The sequence below is a fragment of the Pristiophorus japonicus genome, chromosome 9, assembly GCF_044704955.1.
Source record: "Pristiophorus japonicus isolate sPriJap1 chromosome 9, sPriJap1.hap1, whole genome shotgun sequence".
Lineage (NCBI taxonomy): Eukaryota > Metazoa > Chordata > Chondrichthyes > Pristiophoridae > Pristiophorus > Pristiophorus japonicus.
In genome coordinates, this window is record NC_091985.1 from 4,177,846 (window position 1) to 4,192,494 (window position 14,649).

Sequence of the window (14,649 nt, forward strand, 5' to 3'; positions counted from 1 at the left end):
TCCCCCCCCCCCCGGGACCCCTGTCTGTCTGTCTCCCCCCCCCCCGGGACCCCTGTCTGTCTGTCTCCCCCCCCCCCCCGGGACCCCTGTCTGTCTGTCTCCCCCCCCCCCCCCGGGACCCCTGTCTGTCTGTCTCCCCCCCCCCCCCGGGACCCCTGTCTGTCTGTCTCCCCCCTCCCCCGGGACCCCTGTCTGTTTGTCATCCCCCCCCCCCCCCCCCCCGGGACCCCTGTCTGTTTGTCATCCCCCCCCCCCCCCCCCCCCCCGGGGGCCCCTGTCTGTCTGTCTGTCATCTCCCCCCGGGACCCCTGTCTGTCTGTCTGTCACCCCCCCCCCCACCCGGGGGCCCCTGTCTGTCTGTCACCCCCCCCCCCCGGGACCCCTGTCTGTCTGTCACCCCCCCCCCCCGGGACCCCTGTCTGTCTGTCATCCCCCCCCCCCCCCCGGGGGCCCCTGTCTGTCTGTCTGTCATCTCCCCCCGGGACCCCTGTCTGTCTGTCTGTCATCTCCCCCCGGGACCCCTGTCTGTCTGTCTGTCACCCCCCCCCCCCCCCTGGGGGCCCCTGTCTGTCTGTCACCCCCCCCCCCGGGGCCCCTGTCTGTCTGTCTCCCCCCCCCCCCCCCCCGGGACCCCTGTCTGTCTGTCATCCCCCCCCCCTGGGGGCCCCTGTCTGTCTGTCACCCCCCCCCCCGGGGCCCCTGTCTGTCTGTCTCCCCCCCCCCCCCCCGGGACCCCTGTCTGTCTGTCATCCCCCCCCCCGGGGGCCCCTGTCTGTCTGTCTGTCTTCCCCCCCCCCCCGGGGCCCCTGTCTGTCTGTCTGTCATCTCCCCCCCCCGGGACCCCTGTCTGTCTGTCTGTCATCTCCCCCCGGGACCCCTGTGTCTGTCTGTCTGTCACCCCCCCCCCCCCGGGGGCCCCTGACTGTCTGTCTCTCCCCCCCCCCCCCGGGGGCCCCTGTCTGTCTGTCTCCCCCCCCCCCCCGGGACCCCTGTCTGTCTGTCATCCCCCCCCCCGGGGGCCCCTGTCTGTCTGTCTGTCATTCCCCCCCGGGACCCCTGTCTGTCTGTCTGTCATCCCCCCCGGGACCCCTGTCTGTCTGTCTCCCCCCCCCCCCCCCCCCCCGGGACCCCTGTCTGTCTGTCATCCCCCCCCCCCCCCGGGGGCCCCTGTCTGTCTGTCTGTCATCTCCCCCGGGACCCCTGTCTGTCTGTCTGTCGTCCCCCCCCCCCCCCCCGGGGGCCCCTGTCTGTCTGTCTGTCCCCCCCCCCCCACCCCCCCCCCCCCGGGGCCCCTGTCTGTCTGTCTGTCACCCACCCCCCGGGGCCCCTGTCTGTCTGTCTGTCATCCCCCCCCGCCCCCCTGGGGCCCCTGTCTGTCTGTCTGTCTGTCACCCCCCGGGGCCCCTGTCTGTCTGTCTGTCTGTCTGTCACCCCCCCCTCGGGGCCCCTGTCTGTCTGTCAGTCACCTCACCCCCGGGCAGCTCTGTCTGTCTGTCTGTCATCCCCCCCGGGGCTCCTGTCTGTCTGTCTGTCTGTCAGTCACCTCACCCCCGGGCAGCTCTGTCTGTCTGTCTGTCTGTCTGTCTGTCATCCCCCCCCGGGGCCCCTGTCTGTCTGTCTGTCTGTCACCTCACCCCCGGGCAGCTCTGTCTGTCTGTCTGTCACCCCCCCGGGGGCCCCTGTCTGTCTGTCTGTCACCTCACCCCCGGGCAGCTCTGTCACCTCACCCCCGGGCAGCACTGTCTGTCTGTCTGTCATCCCCCCGGGGGCCCCTGTCTGTCTGTCTGTCACCTCACCCCCGGGCAGCTCTGTCTGTCTGTCTGTCATCCCCCCCGGGGCCCCTGTCTGTCTGTCTGTCTGTCACCTCACCCCCGGGCAGCTCTGTCACCTCACTGTGCGCCCACCCCTGCAGCACTGGGGGCCGTTCTGGGCACCACATGTCAGGAAGGATATATTTGTCTTGGAGGGTGTGCAGCGTAGGTTTAGAAAAATAGACTTGCATTTCTGTAGTGCCTCTCACAACCACCAGATGTCCCAAAGCACCTTGCAGCCAATGAAGTACTTTTTGGAGTGTTGTCGCTGTTGCAACGTGGGAATCCCGGCAGCTAATAAATGCACAGCGAGCTCCCACAGACAGCAATGTGACAATGAGCAGATAACCTGCCTTAGTGATGTTGACTGAGGGGTAAATATTGGCCAGGACACCCGGGAGAACTCCCCTGCTCTTCTTCGAAAGCATGGCCATGGGGTATTTTTACCTCCACCTGAGAGAGCAGATGGGGCCTCGGTTTAACATCTCAGCCGAAAGGTCTGACTCACGCTGCCCTGGAGTGTCACCCTAGAATATTTGCTCAAGTCGCCGGAGCAGGATTTAAACTGACGCCTTGTGACTCCGAGGCGAGAGAGTGCTGCCCACTGAGCCAAGGTTGAGATTTACCAGAATGATATTTGAGTTGCAAGGGTTACATTACGAACGGTGATTACACAAACTAGGGATGTATTCCCCGGAATTTAGAAGGTTAAGGAGTGATTTGATTGAAGTTTTGAAGATATTAAGGGGAACAGATAGCGTAGACAGAGAGAAACAATTCCCGCTAGTTGGAGTGTCTGGGGCTAGGGGGCATATCGTCTAAAAATTAGAGCCAGACGTTCCAGGAGTGAAATTAGGAAACACTTCTACACACACAGGGTGGTAGAAATTTGGAACTCTTGTCCGCAAACAGCAATTGAAGCTAGATCAATTGTTAATTTTAAATCTGAGACTGATAGCTTTTTGTTAACCAGAGGTATTAAGGGACACAGAGCAAAAGCGGATATGTGAAGTTAGGTCACAGATCAGCCATGAATTAAGCAAATACTTTGTGTCTGTCTTCGTGGAAAAAGTCACGACAACCCTCCCGGAAATAGTGGAGAACCAAGGGTGTAGCGAGAATGAAGAACTGAAAGAAATTAGTATTAGTAAAAAATAGTACTGGAGAAATGAATGGGACTGAAAGCCGATAAACCCCCTGGACCCGACAGCCTACATTCTAGGGTTTTGAAAGAGGTGGCTATAGAGATAGTGGATGCATTGGTTGTCATCTTCCAAACTTCCATAGATTCTAGAACGGTTCCCGCGGATTGGAAGGTAGCTAATGTAACCCCTGCTATTTAAGAAAGGAGGGAGAGAGAAAACGGGGAACTACAGACCAGTTAGCCTGACATCAGTAGTCGGGAAAATGCTAGAGTCTATTATTAAGGACGTGGTAACAGGGCACTGAGAAAATAATAATAGGATTGGGCAGAGTCAACACACGGATTTATGAAAGGGAAATCATAATTAACAAATCTGTTAGAGTTTTTTGAGGTTGTAACTAGCAGAATAGATAAGGGGGAACCAGTGGATGTGGTATATCTGGAGTTTCAGAAGGCATTCGATAAGGTGCCACACAAGCGGTTATTGAACAAAATTAGGGCTCGTGGGATTTTGGGTAATCATCATCATAGGTGGTCCCTCGAAGCGAGGATGACTTGCTTCCACTCCAAAAAGGGATGAGTTCACAGGTGTTTCAATGTTCCAAATTCCGAACAAATATTCCCGATCCTGAACTCCATCGTGAAGGGTGGAAGATGCCTGTGTGTGGATTTTTTTAACGTGTGGTGACCGTTGCACACCAGCCACCACACGGGCTTGACAGAGCTCGGCCTTTATCCAGTGGCAAGGGTTAACCAGGACGACTGGAGACCAGCTCTGCTGCATAGAACGAGCGCGCACACATATCGCAGTGTGGGCTGGCCCGTGCTGCCCCTGGGCCCTCGCCTCTTCTGGGCCCCAGCCTCACACCTCTCCTGGGCCCCGGTCACTTCCAGCTACAGACTCTTGCCGCTCCCTCGCCCCTCCTGCAGCAGCACTCACTGCTCCCTGCAGTGGTATACTGCGCACGCTGCTCCCTCCTATGGCCCCGGCCTGCTGATTGTCTCGCAGGCCGGGACTGCGCCTATTTCCGGGCCGGGCCACCGCACGCTGCTCCCTGTAATATACTAGCATGGATTGAGGATTGGTTAATGGACAGAAAACAGAGAGTAGGAATAAACGGGTCATTTTTGGGTTGGCAGGCTGTAACTAGTGGGGTACGCAGGGATCAGTGCTGGGCCCCCAGCTATTCACAATCTATATCAATGATTTGGATGAGGGGACCAAATGTAAGATATCCAGGTTTGCTGATGATACAAAGCTCAGTGGGAATGTAAGTTGTGAGGAGGATGCAAAGAGACTTCAAGGGGAGATAGACAGACTCAGTGAGTGGGCAAGAACATGGCAAATGGAATATAATGTGGAGAAATGGGAAGTTATCCACTTTGGTAGGAAAAATAGAAAAGGAGAGTATTTTTAAATGGTGAGAGATTGGAAAATGTCAGTGTTCAGGGGGACCTGGGTGTCCTTGTACACCAATCACTGAAAGTTAACATGCAGGTACAGCAAGCAATTAAGGGAGCAAATGGTATGTTGGCCTTTATTACAAGAGGATTTGAGATGAGAGTAATGAAATATCTCCTTAAATGTCTGCCACTGCTTATCACCCGTCTTACCCTTTAATCTATTTTCCCAGTCCACTTTGCCATCATACCTTTGTAATCGACTTTATTTAAGATCTGGACACTGGTCTGAGATCGAACTTTCTCACCCTCCAACTGTATTTGAAATTCAACCATGCTATGATCACCCTTTCCTAGAGGATCCTTTACGAGGAGATTGATTATTAATCCTCATTACACAGGACCAGATCTAAGATAGCCTACTCCCTGGTTGGTTCCGCAATGTACTGTTAAAGGAAACTATCCCGGATACACTCCATTAACTCTTCCTCAAGGCTACCCTGGCCAATTTTGATTTGTCCAATCAATATGAAGATTAAAATCTCCCATGATTATTGCCGTACAAGCCTCCGTTATTTCTTGATTTATGCTCCATCCTACAGGGTAGCTACTGTTCGGGGGCTGATAGACTACACCCACCAGCGACTTTTTCCCTTATTATTCCTTATCTCCACCCAAACTGATTCAACATCTTGATCTTCTGAGCCAATATCATTTCTCACTAACGCACTGATCTCATCCTTTATTGTCAGAGATACCCCACCTCCTTTTCCTTTCTGTCCATCCTTCCGAATTGTCAAATACCCCTGAATATTCAGTTCCTAGCCTTGGTCACCTTGCAACCACATCTCTGTAATGGCTACCAGATCATACCCATTTATATCTATATGTGCCGTCAACTCATCTATTTTGATATGAACACTGCATGCTTTCAGATAAACAGCTTTTAGTTTTGTCTTTTTACCATTTTTCCTGCTTTGACCCCACTTTCTGATACACTCTGATGTTTATACATTCTGTCCCTTCCTGTCACACTCTGGTTATCATTCCCCCCAGTGTTACCCTGCTCTATTGCCTTCACCTTGCTCGTTGACCTTTTAAATTTCCACTCACCTGAACCCCCCCAACCACCGCCCCCCTATTTAGTTTAAGCCCTCCCTACAGCCCTAGTTATTCGATTCGCCAGGACACTAGCTCCAGCACGGTTTAAGTGAAGCCCGTCCCGATGGAACAGCTCCCTCTTACCCCAGTACTGGAGCCAGTGCCCCATGAACCAAAACCCATTTCTCCCACACCGGTCTTTGAGCCACGTGTTTAACTCTCTGATCTTATTCACCCGATGCTAATTTGCTCGTGGCTCAGGTCGTAATCCAGAGATTATTACCTTTGTGGTTCTGCTTTTTAATTTTGCCCCTAGCTGCTCACACTCCCTCAGCAGAATCTCTTTGTTCTATCTATGTCATTGATACCCACGTGGACCACAACAACTGGATCTTCCCCCTCCCACCCCAAGTTCTTCACCAGCCCTGAGGAGATGTCCTTAACCCTGGCCCCGGGCAGGCAACACAGCCTTCAGGACTCGTGCTCTCGGCTGCAGAGAACAGTATCTATCCCCCTAACTATACTGTCCCCTACCACTACAACATAGCTTTGTACTCCCCCCCCCCCCCCCCCCCCACTTGAATGGCCCCCTGTACCACCGTGTTGTGGTCAGTTTGATCATCCCCCCTGCAGTCCCTGCTCTCGTCCACACGGGGAGCAAGAACCTCGAACCTGTTGGACAAGAGCAAGGGCTGAGACTCCTCCATCACTACCTCCTGGGCCCCCATACCTGCCTCGCTCGTAGTCACACACTCCTGTCCCGGACCATGTGAATGATTTAACCTGAGGGGTGTGACTGCCTCCTGGAACGCAGTGTCCAGGTAACTCTCCCCCTCCCTGATGTGTCGCAGTGTCAGCAGCTCGGACTCCAGCTCATCCACACGGAGCCCGGCTCCCTCGAGCTGCAGACACTTGCTGCCGATGTGGTCACTGTGGATCAGACTGGTGCCCACCAGCTCCCACATGCTGCAGCGGCAACACATCACCCACCCTGCCCTCTATAATGTATTTTATATAATTTATTTGGTATTTAAGTTGTGAAATATTAATTGTCTATGCTTACTTCTTAATCCTGGCTCTTCATTTAAACCAATGCCAAAGTTTAGAAAAAAAAAAATCCTCACCAACCAACCAGCCAATCACTTACCTGCTCTCCTGTAACATCACACTTTGATTTTGTCCCCCTCTAAACGTTGCTGCGCGATGCTACCGCTGACCCCGTGACCCCGGCCCAGGCGGTGACCCTTGAACTGCGCCCCCTGGCCCAGGCGGTGACCTCGCGACTCCTGGTCCGGGCAGTGACCCCTGAACCGCGACCCCCGGCCTGGGAGGTAACCCCTGATCTGGGAGCTGGCCCCCCCCCCCGACCACTGGTCCGGGCGGTGACCCCGCAACCCCGGTCCGGGAGTGACCCCGCGATCCCTGGTCTGGGAGCTACCCCGCGATCCCCGGCCTGGGAGGTAACCCCTGATCTGGTAGCTGGCCCCCCCCCCGACCCCTGGTCTGGGCAGTGACCCCGGTCCGGGAGTGACCCCGCGACCCCGGTCCGGGAGTGACCCCGCGATCCCTGGTCTGGGAGCCACCCCGCGACCCCCGGTCCGGGAAGTAACCCTACGACCCCCGGCCCGGGAGGCGACCCCTGGTCTGGGAGTGACCCCGCAATCCCTGGTCTGGGAGCCACCCTGCGACCCCCGGCCCGGGAGGTAACCCTACGATCCCCGGCCCGGGAGGCGACCCCTGGTTCTGGGAGACGACCCCCGGCCAGGGAGGTGACCCCTGGTCTAGGAGCGACCTCGCGACCCCTGGTCCTGCAATTGAAGATAATTGATTGCGTGAGAAGCACCTTTGGATGGGAGAGGTATTGTGTAAATGCAGCTGATGGTATAATGTAATGGTGTAACGGCTCACTCCCTTTCCCCAGGGGACGAACACAAGTCACCATGGCGAGCAAGGAGGAGAACCTTCTGGCGAACATCAGCAGTGCTTTCTTGAAGCAGACGAAGGCTGAGGAAGTGCGGCAAGATAACATGCTCATGATGCAGCCCTATGTCAACTGGGAGGAGTTCCTGATGCCGGCCCCCACCTCCATCGCCATTCTAGGTGAGCTAATCATCATCTCGTCCACCAATGACTTCCCGATAAACAAACGCACCCCGGACCGACAATACCAACACATCAAGTACCCCGAATCCTTCCGGGCCTGTCTGATGCAGGTCAGTAACCGGGGCTGGAAAACCTTTAACTTGGCCCACAAGAACATGGACCAGATCCGGCTTCACTCCCAGAGCGTCCCGGTGCACATGAAGCAGACGGTGAAGACGTTGATGCAAGGCGACCAGAAAGCCCTGGAGAAGATCCTTCCGCTTCAGCTGAACAGCATCAAGGGGGTTGCGGAGGAGTGTCTGGGGCTAGCCCAGGAGGTGGAGAGGGACTTCTTGTCTGTCACCGACTTGATCCACGAGCTGTTGGAGGCCTGCACCAGCGCCAAGGGGGCGTACCAGAGCGAGTGCGAGGAGGTGCAGGTGGCCCTGGAGGAGGCCCAGAGGCGGAAGGCCACTGCCGAGCGGGAGAAGAGGCAGGTGGAAGAATATTTCACCAGGATGACCAGGGAGCTGGAGGAGGCCCACAGCTCCTACAAGACCACGGTGGAGTCTGCGCCCAGCGAGTGGGGGGTCATGGGCCTGTTTGCGGCGGAGAAGTCCATCAACGTGGTCAGCAACCTCGTGTCGGGCTTCATGTCCATAGTGACGGCTGACCCGGTCAGTCTGTCCACCACCGTGGTGGAGACTTTGGCCAACGTCGGCAATGTGATTGCGGAAAAGGTGAGGAACAAGCAGCCGGCCGGTGCGGCGCCGCAGCAGGTGGAGCTGGATCCGGTGGCCGCTAGCAGCGTCCTGGCAAAGTCGGGCGGCCTGCTGGTGGCCACCGCGAAGCTGCAGGACCTGCTCTCCGAGGACGCCAAGCTCAGCCTCGATAAACTGCTGGACAGTGCCACCGGTGGCGGCGTGAACGCGGCCTTCTCCCGGCGCATGTTCCAGAGGATTAAAACCGAGATTGACCTGGAGGAGGACTGCAGCCCCAAGCAGGCGGCCCTGACCCTGTGCAGGAAGGGGATCGCCATCTGTCACAAGCTGGAGGAGATCGGCCAGTGCGACACGCCCAGCGACGAGCAGCTGCAGAGCATGGCGGCGCGGATCGGCGAGCTGTACGGCAAAGTGCTCAAGTTCAGTGCGGGCTGCACCGCCTCCAGCACCTCGTCCGTTCTCCCCCCGAGCGCCCCCAACCTGCCCACTGCCGCTCAGCTCCCGGACCCCGAGGACCAGAGCATGGTGCAGACTGTGGTGACACAGGCCAGGTTCAAGATCGAGAACGCCAAGGCGCACTTGGCCAGCACCCGGGCAGAGTACGAGAGGAGCTTCCAGGACCTGAAGCACAGCAACAAAGAGCTGGACCAGATCCTGACCGCGATGAGGAAGTGCCAGGTGACCAAGCTCGACTTTGACACCACGCTGAAGATGTTGGCCCAGGGGCTGAGTGCGTTGGGCCGGGTGAGGGAACAGTGGACCAAGATGATTCACTTCTTCGAGATGGTCTCCAACCTGATCCACATTTGCCTCACCAAATCCCTGACCCAGTTCACCATGCACAGTAAAGAAGTCCAAGCTATCGAGGGTTACAGCCACCAGAAGCTCATCAAAGACTTAATTTATGCCCAAGCCTTTCAGGCAACCAACATCTCCTGCCTGGTCCACATGATCTCCAGAACCTACGTGGAGATTTCCAGCCAGTACCTGATGGACCGAGTGGCCAGCCTGGGGCGCCTGATCACCCTGGACCCCGAGGATGCGCAATTTCACACCGAGCGCCAACTGCTCCGGGATGGCTGCGACGATGCACGGAAGATGATCATGGAGCGAGTGTTGAGCAGCAAGGAGGAGTTTGAGAGCCGGGTGCAGCAGCGGATAGAGGCCATCGACTCCGGTCTGGCGGCTGTCCTGCCTCCTCCCTCGGAATGGGAAGTGCAGGCCATTGAGTGCTCGCTGAAGCACGACCCACAATCCATCTTCAAGGAGATCGCCGAGGAGGAGCAGGAAGACGACCAGTGGGCCTGAGACAGCAGGCAAAGCTCCAGCCACAACGGTGAGTGGGGAAGGGAACCCGAGGGTTGGAGGTGTGGGGAGAAGCTGGGTGGGTGGGGTTGGGGGATATGGGGAGAAGGTGGGGTTGGGGGATATGGGGAGAAGGTGGGTAGGTGGGGTTGGGGGATCTGGGGAGAAGGTGGGTAGGTGGGGTTGGGGGATATGGGGAGAAGGTGGGGAGGTGGGGTTGGGGGATATGGGGAGAAGGTGGGGTTGGGGGATATGGGGAGAAGGTGGGTAGGTGGGGTTGGGGGATCTGGGGAGAAGGTGGGTAGGTGGGGTTGGGGGATATGGGGAGAAGGTGGGGAGGTGGGGTTGGGGGATATGGGGAGAAGGTGGGTAGGTGGGGTTGGGGGATATGGGGAGAAGGTGGGGAGGTGGGGTTGGGGGATATGGGGAGAAGGTGGGTAGGTGGGGTTGGGGGGATATGGGGAGAAGGTGGGGAGGTGGGGTTGGGGATATGGGGAGAAGATGGGTAGGTGGGGTGGGGATATGGGGAGAAGGTGGGTAGGTGGGGTTGGGGGATATGGGGAGAAGGTGGGCATGGGGCTTTGAGGAGATAAGGGGGTTGGGGGATATGGGGATTGGGGAATACAGGAGAGGAGGGGATAAGGGGGAGGGGGATATGGGGAAGGGGGGAATAGGGGAAGATGGAATAGACTCAGTGGTTCTTTGCTGTTCCTTCAAATTCTAAAATGACGTGACTGTTTTTCAGGAGGTTTGGAAGATGTGTTCGAGCCAAAGATGCACGCTGCCAGTCTGCAGGGAGCAGTGAGGAGCATCTCCTGATCTGAGTTGTTTATGTATATCTTGCAATATTCCCGTGACTTGGGACTTTTTTGATGAGCTGTCACCTTCATCAGAGAGAACCGCAGAGCCAGCTTAATGTAACAACCCTCCCCCTCCCCTCTCTCAGCACCCTCCCCTCACCCAGCACCCCCTCCCCCTCCCCGAGCATCCTCCCCTCCCCCAGCACCCCTCCCCCTCCCCGAGCACCCTCCCCTCCCCCAGCACACCCTCCCCCTCCCCGAGCACACCCTCCCCCTCCCCGAGCACACCGTCCCCCTCCCCCAGAACACCCTCCTATTCCCACAGGACCCCCTCCCCCTCTTCGAGCACCCCCTCCCCCTCCCCCAGCACCCCCTCCCCCTCCCCAGCACCCCCTCCCCCTCCCCCAGCACACCAGCCCCCTCCCCCAGCACCCCCTCCCCCTCTTCGAGCACCCCCTCCCCCTCCTCCAGCACCCTCTCCCCCTCCCCAGCACCCCCTCCCCCTCCCCCAGCATACCAGCCCCCTCCTCCAGCACCCTCTCCCCCTCCCCCAGCACCCCCTCCCCCTCCCCCAGCACACCAGCCCCTCCTCCAGCACCCTCTCTCCCCCTCCTCCAGCACCCCCTCCCCCAGCACGTCCTCCCTCCCTCCTTAGCACCGTCCCCTTGCCCTGCACATCCCTACCCTCCCCCTCCCCTGCCCCTTCCCTCTGCACCCCCTCCCTCCCAAGCCTCCTCCCCTCCCCGCGCCCTACCCCCTCCCCGCGCCCTACCCCCTCCCCATGCCCTCCCCGCGCCTGCCCCATCCCCAGACCCTGCCCCCTCCCCATCCCCTGCGCCCTCCTCCTGCCCTATTCCCTCCTCCTGCCCCCTCCCCTCCCCCGCCCTGTCCCCTGCGCCCCTCCCCGCCTCCTGCGCCCCTCCCCTTGCTCGCCCTGCCCCCTCCCCTCCTCCGCCCTGCCCTCTCCCCTCCCTCTGCACCCGTCTTACCCTCGCCCCCCCCTCCCTCCCCCACAACAGTGGCCCTGCTTGGCTCTTGCAGTAGGTGGGGGCTGTGCAGCCCTCAGCCCCCGCCTCTCCCCCTCGGACAGGGGCCGTGCCTTGGCCATCTCGCATGGTCAATGGGTCTAAGCTGGTCGGGGCTCCCAGGAACTGGCCGGTTGTGGAGACACAACGTCGGACCCCCCAGTGGGAGCAAATTCGGTGACTGTCTCAGGGATTCGCTGGTCGGGGAGGGGCCGGCGATGGGGGGCAGGGGCCGGCGATGAGGGGAGGGGCCGGCGATGGGGGGAGGGGCCGGCGATGGGGGGGAGGGGCTGGCGATGGGTGGGAGGGGCCGGCGATGGGGGGCAGGGGCCGGCGATGAGGGGGAGGGGCCGGCGATGGGATGGAGGGGCCGGCGATGGGAGGGAGGGGCCGGCGATGGGAGGGAGGGCATGTGATGGGAGTGAGGGGCCGGTGATGGGAGGGTGGGGCCGGCGGTGGAGGGTAGGGGCCGCCGATGGGAGGGAGGGGCCAGTGAGGGGCGAGGTAGTAATGGGGGCTCACACCTTCCCCATCTACCACCCGCTGAACAGCACCGTCTCATTTATTGTTCCACAGTTCCCCGCTCCCTGATTCTCGGTCCCCTTAGCGGAGACCCCACCTGTGATTGGCCCTGGACTCCGAGCTCTCGTCCGTGCTGCCTGTGATGTTCTCAAACCTGGAGAGCCTCCTGAAATATTATACTGCATTAAACTGATCGAATGTTCTGTCTGCGTTTGCTGTGTAAATTCTGGGTTTGGAAGTCTGGGATGTGAAGGGGGCAGCTGTGCCGAATGGGACTCCCTGGGCCCCTCCTCCAGAACATTACCACCCTCGGGATGGATGTGGGGGTCACTCAGTAGGCCGGCATTGAGAAGGTGATGGTGGGACCCGTCTTCATGAGCCACTGTTAGTGGTTTGCTGCAACTTGTACAAGAGTAAAGATGTCTTACTGCAATTCTATAGGTCCCTGGTGAGACCACACCTGGAGTATTGTGTACAGTGTCGGTCTCCTTACCTAAGGAAGGATATACTTGCCATAGAGGGAGTGCAACGAAGGTTCACCAGACTGATTCCTGGGATGGGGGGATTGTCCTGTGAGGAGAGATTGAGTAGACTAGGTCAATATTCTCTCGAGTTTAGAAGAATGAGAGGTGATCTCATTGAAACATACAAAATTCATACAGGGATTGACAGGGTAGATGCAGGGAGGATGTTTCCCCCCGGGCTGGGGAGTCTAGAACCAGGGGTCACAGTCTCAGGATAAGGGGTCGGCCATTTAGGACTGAGATGAGGAGAAACTTCTTTACTCAGAGGGGGGGGTGATTCTTTGGAATTCTCTGCCCCAGAGGGGTGTGGAGGCTCAGTCTTTGCATATATTCCAGACAGAAATCGATAGATTTTTGAATATTAAGGGAATCGAGGGATATGGGGACAGTGCAGGAAAGTGGAGTTGAGGTCGAAGATCAGCCGTGATCTTATAGAATGGCGGAGCAGGCTCGAGGGGCCGAATGGCCGACTCCTGCTCCTAATTCTTATGTTCTTGCTCAAGCATTTTGAAGGAAAATTAAGAGTCAACACCTGAGTCTTGTGTGACGATAGGGATCATCAAGACAATCCCCACTCCCGCAGCTGTGCTCATCTGGCAGTTTGGGATCGCTGGGTATACTCTGGTCAGTCCCTTCAGAGTGCAGTTATCCAGTGTCCCCTCCAGCTTGGCTAGCTGAGATAGGTGAGAGCTGTCTATCCAGTCTGGTACCTCCCCCTTTGGATCTGATCGAGGTTGTGTCATATCTGTCCCACCATCCACAGACCATAAGCGAGACAGAGTTGCCCTTGTCAGAGCTTTCTGGCATCTTCCTTTTCTCTGTCAATTAGACGATCAATCGTTTTGGCGTATGCCTCGATTATTGAAATCCCATCTAACTGTATCTCTGTGCCTTCCCTTCCTAAGTCGGCTTGGTCTTTCTGATTCTGCGCTGCCCGCTCTAACAGTTCCCTCATCACCTCTTTAAGTTGTTCCACCTTTTCATTCAGCCCTTGTATATCACGTGAGTTTACTATGGAGGTCCCGGTATTAAAGCCGGGAGCAGCATCGTTAACTATTCCCCTCTTATGCCTATGCACCTGCTCTTGTCTTCGGAACCTACTGGCACCCAACACTATAAGAAGATAAGAATTTTCTATGTTTCTATAAGAACATAAGAATTAGGAACAGGAGTGGGCCATCTAGCCCCTCGAGCCTGCTCCGCCATTCAACAATATCATGGCCGATCTGGCCGTGGACTCAGCTCCACTTACCCACCCGCTCCCCGTAACCCTTAATTCCCTTATTGGTTAAAAATCTATCTATCTGTGACTTGAATACATTCAATGAGCTAGCCTCAACTGCTTCCTTGGGCAGAGAATTCCACAGATTCACAACCCTCTGGGAGAAGAAATTCCTTCTCAACTCGGTTTTAAATTGGCTCACCCGTATTTTGAGGCTGCGCCCCCTAGTTCTAGTCTCCCCGACCAGTGGAAACAACCTCTATCTTGTCCATCCCTTTCATTATTTTAAATGTTTCTATAAGATCACTCCTCATCTTTCTGAACTCCAACGAGTAAAGACCCAGTCTACTCAATCTATCATCATAAGGTAACCCCCTCATCTCCGGTATCAGCCTAGTGATTCCTTGCCTATACAGCTTCCTTGCCTGGTCTGTACAAGACTCCGGCATTTGTATGCCTGAAATATTGATCAGAACAGGCACAATTTCATGCTTAACATTATCATATAATAGTTCGCCTTCGTTAAGTAATACAATCCCGTTCTGTGGTCCCGTTGTAATTAACGGGCACGGCAAGACCTCGGGTGAAGTAGAGGTCACTATGGGGCGAGGGTGGTGAAAAGCAAACGTACAAAAATACGGTGGCTGCTCCCACCTCTTTAAAATATCCACATATCCCCACCCCTTTTTGGTAAATGTCCACCAGTTGGGGATAGGGTTTAACGGGGTGCACAAATTATCCCAAAAGTGCACTTATCAGCTCCCTGGGCTTCTTCCCTCCTGGTGCAGTTGACCCTGGTATCCATGGAGCAGTGTATGCATCAGTTAAATTAAATAAAATCCCATAGTTCGGGTAAAAGTCCTGTGTTTGCTGTATCTCTCGTAGTCCATCCGGGTTATCTGCTGCTTGTATGAGTATTGAGATCCCCGGTATCATGCTGCACAGCTGAAGTGGCCACTGTGGTTCTGTCTCGGTGGGTGTTTCATCTGC

At 57.0% G+C, this 14,649-nt stretch overlaps 1 protein-coding gene across 1 annotated transcript in view; it reads left to right on the forward strand.

Annotated features, from left to right (window-relative positions):
• LOC139272548 (uncharacterized) overlaps positions 1-10,696 on the forward strand; it is an 11,050-nt gene extending 354 nt beyond the window's left edge. The window contains exons 2-3 of the mRNA XM_070888606.1: positions 7,379-9,597; positions 10,312-10,696. Coding sequence (XP_070744707.1) covers positions 7,398-9,569 — 2,172 coding nt within the window. The 5' untranslated portion in view covers positions 7,379-7,397 and the 3' untranslated portion in view covers positions 9,570-9,597; positions 10,312-10,696. The remainder of the gene's footprint in view (positions 1-7,378; positions 9,598-10,311) is intronic.
• The last annotated feature ends 3,953 nt before the right edge of the window (positions 10,697-14,649 follow it).